At 41.8% G+C, this 12,750-nt stretch overlaps 5 protein-coding genes across 5 annotated transcripts; 3 read left to right on the top strand and 2 right to left on the bottom strand.

The window, feature by feature from the left end:
- Positions 1-20: 20 nt before the first annotated feature.
- On the top strand, positions 21-596 carry RPL82 (60S ribosomal protein eL8; the record flags this gene model as incomplete). Its single annotated transcript, XM_015611580.1, has 1 exon — positions 21-596. A coding segment is annotated over one exon (576 nt), but the record flags the coding sequence as incomplete, so codon positions are not given.
- Positions 597-1,366: 770 nt separating this feature from the next.
- Positions 1,367-1,558, top strand: RPL29 (60S ribosomal protein eL29; the record flags this gene model as incomplete). The annotated part of the gene is made up of 1 exon (XM_015611581.1): positions 1,367-1,558. The coding sequence occupies one exon, from the start codon at positions 1,367-1,369 to the stop codon at positions 1,556-1,558; it is 192 nt and encodes a 63-aa protein (XP_015467559.1).
- Positions 1,559-2,739: 1,181 nt separating this feature from the next.
- Positions 2,740-3,162, top strand: AC631_02752 (uncharacterized protein; the record flags this gene model as incomplete). The annotated part of the gene is made up of 1 exon (XM_015611582.1): positions 2,740-3,162. One exon carries the CDS (start codon positions 2,740-2,742, stop codon positions 3,160-3,162), a length of 423 nt encoding a protein of 140 aa, XP_015467560.1.
- A 172-nt stretch (positions 3,163-3,334) lies between these two features.
- Positions 3,335-4,459, bottom strand: RPL2 (60S ribosomal protein uL2; the record flags this gene model as incomplete). The annotated part of the gene is made up of 2 exons (XM_015611583.1): positions 3,335-4,095; positions 4,456-4,459. The coding sequence occupies 2 exons, from the start codon at positions 4,457-4,459 to the stop codon at positions 3,335-3,337; spliced, it is 765 nt and encodes a 254-aa protein (XP_015467561.1).
- A 1,180-nt stretch (positions 4,460-5,639) lies between these two features.
- Positions 5,640-12,476, bottom strand: AC631_02754 (uncharacterized protein; the record flags this gene model as incomplete). Its single annotated transcript, XM_015611584.1, has 1 exon — positions 5,640-12,476. One exon carries the CDS (start codon positions 12,474-12,476, stop codon positions 5,640-5,642), a length of 6,837 nt encoding a protein of 2,278 aa, XP_015467562.1.
- Positions 12,477-12,750: the final 274 nt, after the last annotated feature.

Raw genomic sequence — 12,750 nt, forward strand, 5'->3', positions numbered from 1 at the left:
TTTTGTCTTTGAGATTGAAGGTTCCACCTGCAATTGCTCAATTCCAAAACACTTTGGATAAGAACACTGCAGCCCAAACTTTCAAGTTATTTAACAAGTACAGACCAGAAACCGCCTCCGAAAAGAAGGAAAGATTGACCAAGGAAGCCGCAGCTGTTGCTGAAGGTAAGTCTGCTAAAGACGCCTCTCCAAAGCCAGTTGTCGTCAAGTACGGTTTGAACCACGTTGTTTCCTTGATTGAAAACAAGAAGGCCAAACTCGTCTTGATTGCTAACGACGTCGACCCAATTGAATTGGTCATCTTCTTACCTGCTTTATGTAGAAAGATGGGTGTCCCATACGCCATTGTCAAGGGTAAGGCCAGATTAGGTACTTTAGTCCACAAAAAGACCTCTTCTGTTGCTGCTTTGACCGAAGTCACTTCTGCTGACGAATCTGAATTAGCCAAGTTAGTTTCTACTATCAACGCTAACTTCATCGAAAAGTACGAAGACTCCAAGAGACACTGGGGTGGTGGTATCATGGGTTCCAAGGCCAACGACAAGATCGCTAAAAAAGCCAAGGCTTTAGAAGTTGATCCTACAGTTCGTGCTTAAATCCATCACGGTTCTACTGATATCTGTTACGCTTTGTGACCTTCATTTAATCTGTATACTATATATATTTTAACAATACAATTTCACGTCTTTCAATCGATTGTACATTTGACCTCTATGCACCCTTGGAATGCAACTCAATAGCCTTATTGGAACAAGTATTTAGGGCTAAACCCTGGTAACTTTCACAGTATTTGGTCTTTATGATAATCCATTTTTGTGTTCTGAAAATTTTTTCCCTTACACTAACCCGAATCTTCACTCGATTGAGGACGAATACTTAGGACTTTTCAACATAATTATCATATTGCTTATAGATATTGTTAATTAAGCAAGTTATTGTTAATAAGGGTATGTTTAAGACTATATAAACAGATAGAAACTATAAAAGGATGTCAGCTGGAAACTGTAACTACTACCAATCTCTGGAAATGAATGGGACATAAATATGAAAAATTCTATTATATACTATTTGAAATCATATGTGAACAAAGTTGAAGAAGAACTACGAAATAGGAAGACCATTAAGATGAAAGGATGAATCCAAGTGATATAGGATAATAAAAGTTGATGAACATGACGGTTGAATCAAAAATCTTCGTACGGGTATTGAATAAAAATGAACTATTAGTTGAACCAATGAAAGGAAATAGAGTTAAATTTAGAAAGAGATTATGCAAATTAAGAATAGGAAGTGCAGAAGTTGAGAGTAACAGACCAAGCAGGACGTTCCGAAGTGCTGGATAGTAATACTAACATATTTTAGAAAAATGGCTAAATCTAAGAATCACACCGCCCACAACCAAACCAAGAAGGCTCACAGAAACGGTATTAAGAAGCCAAGATCCCACAAGTACCCTTCTTTAAAGGGTGTTGACGCTAAGTTCCGTCGTAACCACAGATACGCTTTACACGGTACCGCTAAGGCTTTAGCTAAGGCTCGTGCTGAAAAATCCGCTTAATTTACTTACTGAACGAATTATCAACGTTTTGTATTATGTATAGTTTCATGTTTGGTTTTTAGATCTTTACGGGTTTGATAGGTATTAATAAAGCTTTTCAAAATTGTTATAAGCAGTATAAAATTGCGAAATCTACATGTAGCGACGAGTTCACATTCCATTGGAATAATTAATTGACTAGTCTAAGTACGTTCGTATGCTCTTTGTTTTACACTTCTCCAGTTGCTTATAATCTGTTCGTATCCGTTGGTGTAGCTTTGGTATAGTATAGCATTGGTCTGATAATAGGCTGGTTTGGACACGACAATAATTTATAAAGTTGCAAAAAGCCATAAACCACAAATAAGCACTAACCACTAACTGCTAGTATATGTTTCTTCTTCTTGTTGTTATAGCCTATATTATCCTCAAGTAGAATTAGAAAGCAAAAAGTAAGTGATGTCTTCAGTATTACCAGAGTCACCAATGTTTGAAGTTGCCAATAACGGCAAAAAGTCCCTGCGGGTGTATATCAAGAACCTTCATTTTAATACATCTGAAGAAGAATTGGAATTATTTTTAAAGGAATACGAACCGTAAGTTGCAATTTAATAGAGAATAATATATACTCTACGATAATCAAAGAACGAGTATTAACTTCTTGCTGAATAAATGTCCTTATTCCTAGTTACACAATTCGATTTAGTCGCTCCAGTAGGCACCGGCCATTTGGAATTGCTTATGCAGAATTTAATAGTGTGGAACAAGCTAGTAAAGTGGTTAAGGAATTAAATGGTGCATTCTTTAAAGAACGTCAGATCCTGGTGAAGCTTCACGTACCATTTAGTCCGACTGGCAAGCCAATTTTTGGACGTAGAAAGATCAGTTCAAGTGCATTTAAGCCAAGCGAAACCAGCAACAAGACCAACTTTAGTCCTATTACAGATAACCCATTATCTCCTGATAAAAAGGAATTTGATGGTGTTGCATCAAGTGCCCCTAAGTCGATCAAGATAGAAGATATTCCATTCACAGACGAGCCAAAGAAGGGACAAGATGGAGATGCGCAAAAGAAATTGTCGACTGATACTATCTTTATTGGTAATGCCGTTGATAAGACGGTTGACAAAGAAGTTCGTGAGTTCTTTAAAGAGTATGCACCTACACAAGTATTTATTTTTAGGGGAGCTAATCAAAAACGTATGCAAAGAGCCATTTCGTTGAGACAGAAAACAGTAAGCGTTCTTGTTACTTTTAAGAAGGAAGAAGATTTGACTAGCGCAATTAAAGAATTAAATGGAAAGAAACTCAATGGAAGGCCTGTGTATTTGAAAGCTGCTCACTTGTCAAAGATCGAAGAGGTAGCCAATGCAGCGAAGATCAGTGCAATTCCTTCTAAGTCACCACCAACAACTGCAACTGCAGATGATGAAGCACAGGAACAAAAGGCCAACACCACAGCAGAAACAAGTACTTTGCTCGACATGTTTAAGGAAACTCAGAAGAGGATTCAAGGTAAATATAAAGAAACTATTGAGAGGCTGATCAAGCCAAGTGAACCTCTACTCGACGAGGAAGAGGAAGCAAAGCAGAGTGTTCCAAACGGAGAAGTAATTGTCGCTTAAATAACAATCCCTAGACATAGCAAGGTATATTATTAGATTTACATATGAATAGATACTACAATATGATATTCAAAATTTTTAATATAGAATTAAACGCAGACATAAACTAACCCACAAAACTATTTTTATTTAATCATTATTATTTTATACAACAAATTAATTATGAAATAATTTAATCTTGAGTTTTTTGAGTACCACGTAATAAACCAGTTCTTCTGGCGGCAATTAAACCAGCCTTTTGACCTGGGACAGCACCTCTGGAAATAGTAGAAGCCTTACCAATATGTTGATGGTTACCACCACCATGAGGGTGATCAACTGGGTTCATGGCAACACCTCTGGTCTTTGGCCAAGAGTTACGCTTAACCTTGTATTTGTGGAAAGCTCTACCAGCCTTTAATAATGGTTTATCAATTCTACCACCACCGGCAACAACACCGATGACACCTCTAGCATCAGAAGAAAGAATCTTCTTAGCACCAGATGGTAACTTAACTCTGGTCTTACCTTCGTCTTGGTTGTGTCCGATGATAATAACGTAGTTACCGGAGGTTCTACCTAAAGCACCTCTATCACCAGACTTTTCTTCAACGTTAGAAACAATGGTACCTTCTGGCATAGAACCTAAAGGTAAAACGTTACCGACGTTTAAAGAAGCCTTCTTACCGGCGTAGATAAATTGACCAGTGTAGACACCTTCGTTAGCAATGAAGGTTTCTTCTCTTAATTTGTACTTGTATGGATCACGGAATGAAACCTTGGCTAAAGGAGCACCTCTACCTGGGTCGTGGATGATTTGCTTGACAATACCACGAATGTATCCGTGACGTTCAGCATAATCTAAAGTTCTTAACTTGGCAGCACCCTTTCTTAATCTGGTGTGCGAGGTGAAGATAGAACCAGCACCTTTTCTTTGGTTACGAATAACTCTACCTATAAACTTGTTAGTACTTGTTTCAACCTATGATTTTCTTCCCAAAGGAATCCTTTTCTCTCCAACTTTCGAATTATGTCTGTTATTCAAGCTGTCATCTTGTCCATCTATATTTTCAAATTTCAGTGATTACTTCCATTTTATCCATAAATATCATTCGGTCATCATTACAGACCAATTCCCTTACATTCAGGATACTATAATATCAATATTAATCCCCCTAATAGTTTCCATGAACAGTTGTCATTATTTTTCACTCCATCTGCATACTTTTGAATAACTCATCTCATGTCATATCAACGTATACGCCCTCTATAATTCGATAGTTTTTGATACTTTACTATGTTGATGTAACATACCCATTTTCTAGTGTTTGGTTTACTTTGAAGAAGTCCTTATTACTAGCTTTTTGTAAATTAGTCGCTTTTCTCTATACTATTTTGGGCTTGGTACAGTGAGGTGAGTGAAAATTTTCAGATTTCGGGACATATTACACAAAACCATTTTTCGGTTAATGGTAAACCTATACTAGGGCTAAAGCCCCTTGTATAAAGAGTTCATGTGAGTCTATTGATCGGAGGATGCTTGTCTGGGACTGGGCTGTTGGGTGCAAAACATGGAGCAAAGGTTGGAACGAGGTTAGGACTACGATGCTATTGAAACCTGATATAGTAATTTTTGTCGATACCTTAGCAATTAACTACTAATACCATATTAATATGCGATTAAGCACTAGAAAGAGCTTTTATAACATTTTACTGTAGGCTCTGGGTCAAGTATTGGCCTTGGCTCAATGACCCAAAAAGGGCCACCACACAGTAAAATGTAACGGGTGCTGGTGAGTATGAAGCTCTAATTAATTAATACAGTGGAGCAGTATGCATGTGTGTAGTTGGGTATTTAATTTCTGTATTGGTAGTACTACAGGCTGTACAGGTGAAGCGAACCTTATCACCACGAGCTATAATTTGCAATTCCATATTTTACAGCATAACGGCCCCTCTAAAGGGGACCCTGAACCAATATGCTCTTATCCTTTGGCCAGTGTTTCATTTTCTATTTCTGACTGAGTTCACTGTGACATTCATAAAAAATATAGTGATCTCCTGCAACAGAGGCTTCGGAATCAGAAATTTAATGAGAGGGCGAGGTGTTGATTGCCACAAGAGGTAGCAAAGGATCACAACATCAGAAGAAGAGTCTGGCAACGGAGGCAAACTATTCTCAGGTGACATCCAGAACTACCACTTTTATAGATATTGATAGGGCTAGTGTAGAGATTATCTACTTAGATATAGAGTACGAATTGATTTTTGAAGTTCCTGGGAAGATAATTTCGTGAATTACGACCTAGAATTTGATTGTATATTTTTTACAGGATATTTCAGAGAGTTAAACTACAATATTTAACGAATGATGAGGATACCTATCAAAACAAAAACTACTGGATCACTATAGTAAAAGACAATTTTATTAAGTAAATAATACAGAAAAGCAAACTAAATCAAAAACAATAAAACATAATTAAGAATAAAGAGTGAAACTAGAAGAAGCTTCCAGGCATACGTAATCCGGTTGATTCTGGTTGGGTCGATGTTTGAGTAGCCGTAGTCGGAGCAACTTGATCTGGAGCGTTGTCACGAGTAGACTTGTAGTTGGAGCCAGCGACATTAGCGGAATCGTAACTAGAAGTTCCGGTTTTTCTGTAGGAGCCTTGCTTATAGCCTTCATCATATGCATCTTGATAGATGTCACCATTACCACCCAATCTGGAGTTTTGAGTGTCTTGGTGTGAATACTTATGAGCACCAACAGCACCGACAGCGCCGGCAGCACCGGCAGCACCGGCAGCACCTAAACCTGTAGAAGTACTAGATTCAGTGCCTCTAGATCTATTTTGGTAGGCATCTTCATAACCCTTATTGGTACCAGAGCCTCCCAATCTGGAGTTTTGGGAGTCTTGATAACCTTGTTGAGTCTCAGCTTGATGAGCACCATATGCACCCGATCTGGAGCTTTGGGTGTCTTGGTAGCTCTGCTGTTGATTAGTACCTGTTTTTTCTGAGTGCTTATGAGCACCATAGGCACCGGCTGCACCTAATCCTGCGGCACCGGCACCTAACCCAATAGCAGATCCAGCACCACTACCTTGATGAGCACTTGCATCTTGGGTTTCATGGTGAGAACGTCCACTTGATGGGTTTAAATCGATTCTCTTGCCGTGCTCATTTGTAACAATACCAGTATTAGCATCAATTCTCAATTCCTTAACTGATGCTAACACGGAAGGTTGTTTCTTAAGAGCTTCAACAGTTTGGGTTGCAATTCTGGTAGCTTCTGCGTTATCCTTAGTACCTTGAACTGTAACCACAATATCTGAACCATCTGATGGTTTGGATCCTGCTGTATCTCTATCAGAGTGACCAGCAGCCCCCTGGCTTGAGACACCAGGACCCGTAGCTTCACGACTAGAAATTCCTTGACCGGAATGACCAGTAGAACTATGGTGGTCATTTGCCGAATAGTTACCAGTAGTTCTGTTAGATGATGAGACTCCACCTTCGTAGCCTTTAGCACCAGTATCCCGGGAATGAGATCCGTAGGCAGCAGCAGCTGCTGCTGCACCAGCTGCACCAAGACCTGCGCCAGCGGCGCCAGCTTTCAAGCCTTGATGGGATTCGTGATGGGATTGTGATTGTCCAGCAGAAGGATCATACTCTCTTTCATGGTGAGCTTGTGTTCCTGAAGGCTGAACGTTACCTAAAACACCAGCATTGGCTGCAGCGGATAATCTTTCCTTTGCTTTCTGATGTTCATCATGGTGATCATTTGGATTGGTTGATTCAAAATTTTTCTGACTTCCTCTAGGAGAAAGACCACCTTGTCTGTCACTGACTGAATGGCCTAAACCTGCTCCTGCAGCACCACCTGCAGCACCACCTGCCAAAGCATTCCTGCCAGAATGACTGCCGGTGTTTGCACCCACCTTTTCATTAACATCATCAGTCTTATAAACCTCCTTCGTCTGAGTGTTAATTACTAATTTACCATGTGTCAAATCAACTCCTTGAGCACTAAGTTCCTTCGATGCTTGATGAGCAATCTTTGAAGCAGCCTGCTCATCTTTGACACCAATAACTTCAACAAGTAAATTGCTTTCCTCGGCACCCTTATTCTTGGAACTTGCTGCTAAACCAGCAGCTCCAGCTCCAGCGGCACCAGCCCCTACTACTCCGGCAGCAGCAGCGGTACCAAGACCATGTCCATGAGAAGCTTCAGATTGAGATTTTTCAGCTTGGCTCGAAGACAAGCTTGCATCTTCAGCTCCGGCGATCTGTCCTGCTTCATATGAACCTTGAATAATTCCAGCAACATAGAAGGCATACAATTCGTTATCATTTAAGGTGCTGCCTGTTTGCTTACTAGATTTGTCATGGGTTGTTCCATATGCGGTTCCAGCAGCTAAGCCTGCGCCAGCACCAACACCGGCACCAATGGCAGCATTCTTACTAGCTGAACTATGTTTACCTTCGATTTTACCAGATTCATACGCACCTTGTTCAACACCCTTAGAATATGCACTTTCTTCAACGCCTTTAGTGTAAGCGCCTTGTTCAACACCCTTAGAGTATGCACCTTCTTCAACACCCTTAGCATGGGAGCTTTCTTTTGTGGTCTGACCATACGTGTCATACTCAGAGGCTTTAGGTTGAGAGTCATAAGCATTTGCAGATGGTTCAGCATTAACGTCTCTACCTGACGAGGCTAAACCATATCCCGCGGCACCACCTAAGGCACCAGCACCAGCAGCACCAGCAGCCGCTTTACCATAACCAGAGGATTTGGAATCACTTACGTCTTGCTGAGCATTATCTGCCTTCGATGTAGCTAAGCTTGCTTCCTCAGCACCTAAAATCTGCCCAGCTTCGTATGAACCACGAATGATACCTGCCTCATAATATTCATATAACTCCTTCTCGCTCAATGTAGTAGTAGATTTCTTACCAGTGTTAGATCCTTGACTTGCACCATATGCAGCACCAGCACCAGTACCAACACCAGCACCAGTAGCTACTCCAGTTGGGTCTTTGGTTGAAGTAGATGGTTCTTGGACTCTTCTATCAACTTCTCTATCCTGTGAGTAGTCTGCATCTCTGTTAGAGCCATGTGGTTTATTTGCACCAGCCAAAGTACTCGATTCAGTATCTTTCGAATTGGCGTTGTGCTTATCTGACGCAGATGATAAACCCACTGCGCCTGCTACGCCTGCAGCAGCACCTGCTGCTGCACCCTTAAGACCTCGATTGCTAGATTTATCACTTGAAGATTCCAGAGATACATTTTCATTGGTCAAACTTTTTTTTTTGGCATCAAGTTCACTTGTGTTAGAGTAAGATTCTGAACCCACAGCATCGCTTAATTCACCTTCTCTACCACCGGTTGCAATAAACCTATTCTGGTGTTGAAGAACAGATTTTGGAATAGGTTGGACTCCATCGCCAGATGCAGCAATACCGTCTTCGTTAGATTCGCTAACAGATGATGCACCATGGTGGGCTTCCATCTTCTTAATTTCTGGAGAGGCACCTTCAGCAATTTCAATTAAAGATCTCTTGTCATCAGTAACTCCATGTTTCTTATTGTAGGCGGCAACTTCTGCTTCAGTTTGTTTAAAGTTATGTGATGTCTTTGGCTCATCTTCTGCCTTTGATTTTTCAACATCATCATGAGATTTTTTAATACCTTCACTTTCAGCATCTCCACCGTGAGCAGGAGCCTTCGCCACATCTTCAAAGTTTCTAGCCGCTGGGTCAATCAAGCTGCCATCATTATGGGCAGATGAGCTCTTACTACCAGCATAACCAAGGGCACCGGCGGCAGCACCGGCGGCAGCACCCACAGCAGCACCGATACCCAAACTAGACTTATCATTGTCCCTAGAACCAGTTGTTCCTTCCTTGGCTAAATCCTTGTCTGGTACTGTATCCTTTCTTGAACTTTCAGTTGGTTTGTTGCTTTCTGATCTGTCAATTCCCCCAGTGGAGGTGGAAGGCAAATTAGGAACTTTCTGAACACCATCACCATCACCCGAAGTGTTTTGACCATCATTTTCAAGAGCTCTGGCACCTGTCGAATGTTTTGGTTGAGATTTGACATCACCACTACCATCTTCAGCAGCATCAATTAAATTTCCTTGAGATGAAGATGGTTCGCCAGATTTGTTAAAGCCAAGAGCGCCTAGAATACCACTACCAGAGGAATTGTCAAGGTTAGCCTTGGCAAGATCTTCTCTTGGAACCGTATCCTTCTGACTGTCAACCTTAGATGGGTCAATACCACTTTTGTTAGAATCCGATCTATCAAGAGACGATAATCCCATTGCGGCAGCAGCACCACCAAAAACACCAGCAAATAAGCCAGATCTAGTGGAATTGGTAGTTGTGTTAGCTTCAGCTGCATCTTCGTCTTCGTCTTCATCTTCTTCGTCATCATCGTCATCAACATCTTGTAATTGTGGAGTGTCAATCGATCTAGAAGTCTTAGAACTAGCGCTCGATCCATAAGCACCACCCTTACTCGAAGATGATCCAATAGAGCCTTGTTTTCTACCTGCTTCATAAGCTTCATTAATGATATTACCTTGTTCTCTACCTGCTTCATAAGCTTCATTGATAATATCTGAGGGGGATGAACCACCCAAACCCACTTTAGCAGCAGCTACAGCTCCAGCAGCACTAATTGCTCCAGTGACCCCACCAAGGACACCAGGCTTTAATGTGCCATCATCATTAATTTCTGCATCGCGACTTGAAATGGTTGGATCATTTGCTAAGGTATCCTTCTTAGTATCATAGGCAGAATCCTTTACTAAAGCACGATCCTTAGAGTCATCTACATTATCATCAGAATCAAAGCCCAAAGTATTGGATGCCATTGCTGCTACTGCACCAAGAACACCTCCACCTGCTGCACCAGCTGCTGCATTAGATCCTTTGCTAGAAAATGAAGGATCGGTTTGACTAACAGTTCTATCAGTGTTGGAAACAGCGTTGGGATCTTTCACAAATGCTTCAGCTTTAGTTTCGTGCACTTTATCAACATTAGACGAGCCAGAGGCAGCCTTGATGCCTTCTTCGTAGGCTTCATCGACAGTCTCCTTGTCATGGGACTTACCGCCAAGGCCAACATAACCAGCAGCTCCTGCGATAGCAGCTGCAATACCAGATCCAGCAAGAATTCCAGTTTTGTTAGACGAGTCGTCATTTGAAGCATTAGTTTGACTAGATACTACAGTGCTTGAATCTTCTTTCAGATAAATATCTGTCGTGGCCACATCCTTATCCTTATAAGTACCAGTTCCAGGTGCAGTAGAACTAGATCCAGCAGCACCAGCAGCAGACTTCTTCTTACTGGATTCTTGTCTAAAATACTCTTTCCCAGCGTCATAGGATCCAGAAATAACACCTTGTTTATAAGCTTCATCCAAGATTGATTTAGAAGCTCCTGTATTAGCAGATGCATTTTTGACCCCTTGACCATATGCGTCGTCGACAGTTTCCTTTTCATGGGATTTACCACCGAGACCAACATAGCCAGCAGCTCCTGCGATAGCAGCTGCAATACCTGTACCAGCAAGAAGACCTTTGTTTGAAGAGTTTTCTTGCTCGGCGCTAGTTGCGGTAGTTCTTGGGTCAATTTGCCCAGAACCCGCAGTACCAGACGCTTGTTTACTGACACTAGATGTACCAGCAGAAGTGCTAGGTGTGCTGGCAGATGCGCCATAGACACCACTACCAGAAGCATTAACTTGGTCAATCTCTTTTTGGGTAGATGCAATCCTTCTATCTAATTCTTTGATTTGTCTATCATAATCGTAATCACTGTCAGAAAGGTCAGCACTAGCGTTAGCAGCACCTACAGCGGTGGTATCAGTACTGTAAGTCTTATTAGTACCGGCAGCAGTACCTGAACCATACGCATTATCGGCAGCGCTCTTCTTATTGGAATGAGCAGCAAGACCAGCGGCTCCAGCACCTCCAGCGGCAGCGCCAGCTGCTGCTGCACCTAAACCTCTTTCAGAGTACAGGGAATTCGAGGTATTAGTACCACTTTGACCTCTAGCTTCTGCGGCAGCAGTAGTAACTCCGTCTCTATTCCAAGCAGACTTGTTCTTTGCATGCTCTTTTTCAGGGTCGTTGTATTTCGAAGAAGATTCTTGGCCTGATTCTTGAGCTGCTTGGTCCTTTTGGTGTTGTTCTGTCTTAGCATCACGCGAACCTTGGGCTTGACCCTCATTATATGCACTGTTCTTAATGTCATCAATGACACTATTTTGTTGTTCCTTTTGTCTCTGCTCTTCATAATAGGCCGAAGGATGAGTTTTCAAGTTACGCTGCCTATTCAATTCAGCCTTAGTGGCTTCACTCATCTCGCTTCCGTTATTATGACCGTAAACACCTCCTTGTGTGTCTCTTGGGTCAAAAAATACTCCAGTTCCTTCTTTTTTACTGGCATCATCACTGTAGGAAGGGCGATCGTTCTCAATTACTCCATGGTTTCCGCTATTATTCTTTCCTTTTGATCCAGCGTATGCAGCGGTTCCAGCAGCTCCTGCAACGGCTCCAGCAGCAGCAGCAGCTCCAACGGTAGCAGCGGTGGCGGGTTTGGCTCCAGTTCCAGCCCCGGCTCCAGTGGTTTCTCTAGAACCGGCTCCAGTTCCAGTTCCAGTAGATTGTCCAGCAGTATTAGAACCATAGGCTCCAGTAGCGCCGGCTCCAGTTCCAGCACCACTACCATTTCCAAAATGATCTTTATTCACCAAACTCTCGTCAATTGGCAGTTTTTGATTGGCAAAGTCGCCCCCCACATCTTTGTCCACGGGTACTCTGTGGATTTTAGGTGGGTGTCTAACAACCCGTCCCTTTGGAGATGACAATACCGTGTCTCCATCGTCGAAAGAATGTCCAGATCTATAACTTTTACTCGATGGTGAAGAAACTGCAGCTCCTGCTCCTGCTCCAACTCCAGCTCCGGTACCAGCGCCCAATGTTGCACCAGAACCTGCACCAGAACCCGTTCCTGAGCTCACACCCCCTTTTCTGTCGAGCTCAGCTCTTTTGCGCCCTTCTTGGTACGCCAATTCCTCTATTGAGCTTCTACCGGTTGCTCCAGCTACCCCAGATGCTCCAGAACCACCGCTAGTGGTCCCAGCAGCCCCCGAAGTGCCCCTTTTGCTCCCGCTACTCGTTTTAGTACCAGTAGTACCAGCAGTACCAGCACTCCCAGGAGCCTTTTCTGAATTAATACTCGACGATCTCGAGTGGGATCTGAACGGCTTTTTCAACTTATTCAAAAGCCCATGCTTTTCTTCTTGTGACATATTGCTAGGGTGAATTTTTCAATGTCTAAAGAAATATTCTGTTCTTTTCTTTTGTACTTTCAATTAGCGTCAATTGTGTATTATCAATTGATCAATTGTATTTATTGCTTAATTGCTTAATTATATTTAAGTTTAAAGAAGTTAAATAACTAATTAAGTTAATCCCGTTAATAAAGTAATATAAGTAATAAAAGATAATAAATATTAATTGTGGTGCAATTGAGTCGTCTTTAGTATCAATTACCTATATCACCACTAATAGCATATATATATG

Source organism: Debaryomyces fabryi (genome assembly GCF_001447935.2).
Source record: "Debaryomyces fabryi strain CBS 789 chromosome Unknown contig00052, whole genome shotgun sequence".
NCBI lineage: Eukaryota > Fungi > Ascomycota > Pichiomycetes > Serinales > Debaryomycetaceae > Debaryomyces > Debaryomyces fabryi.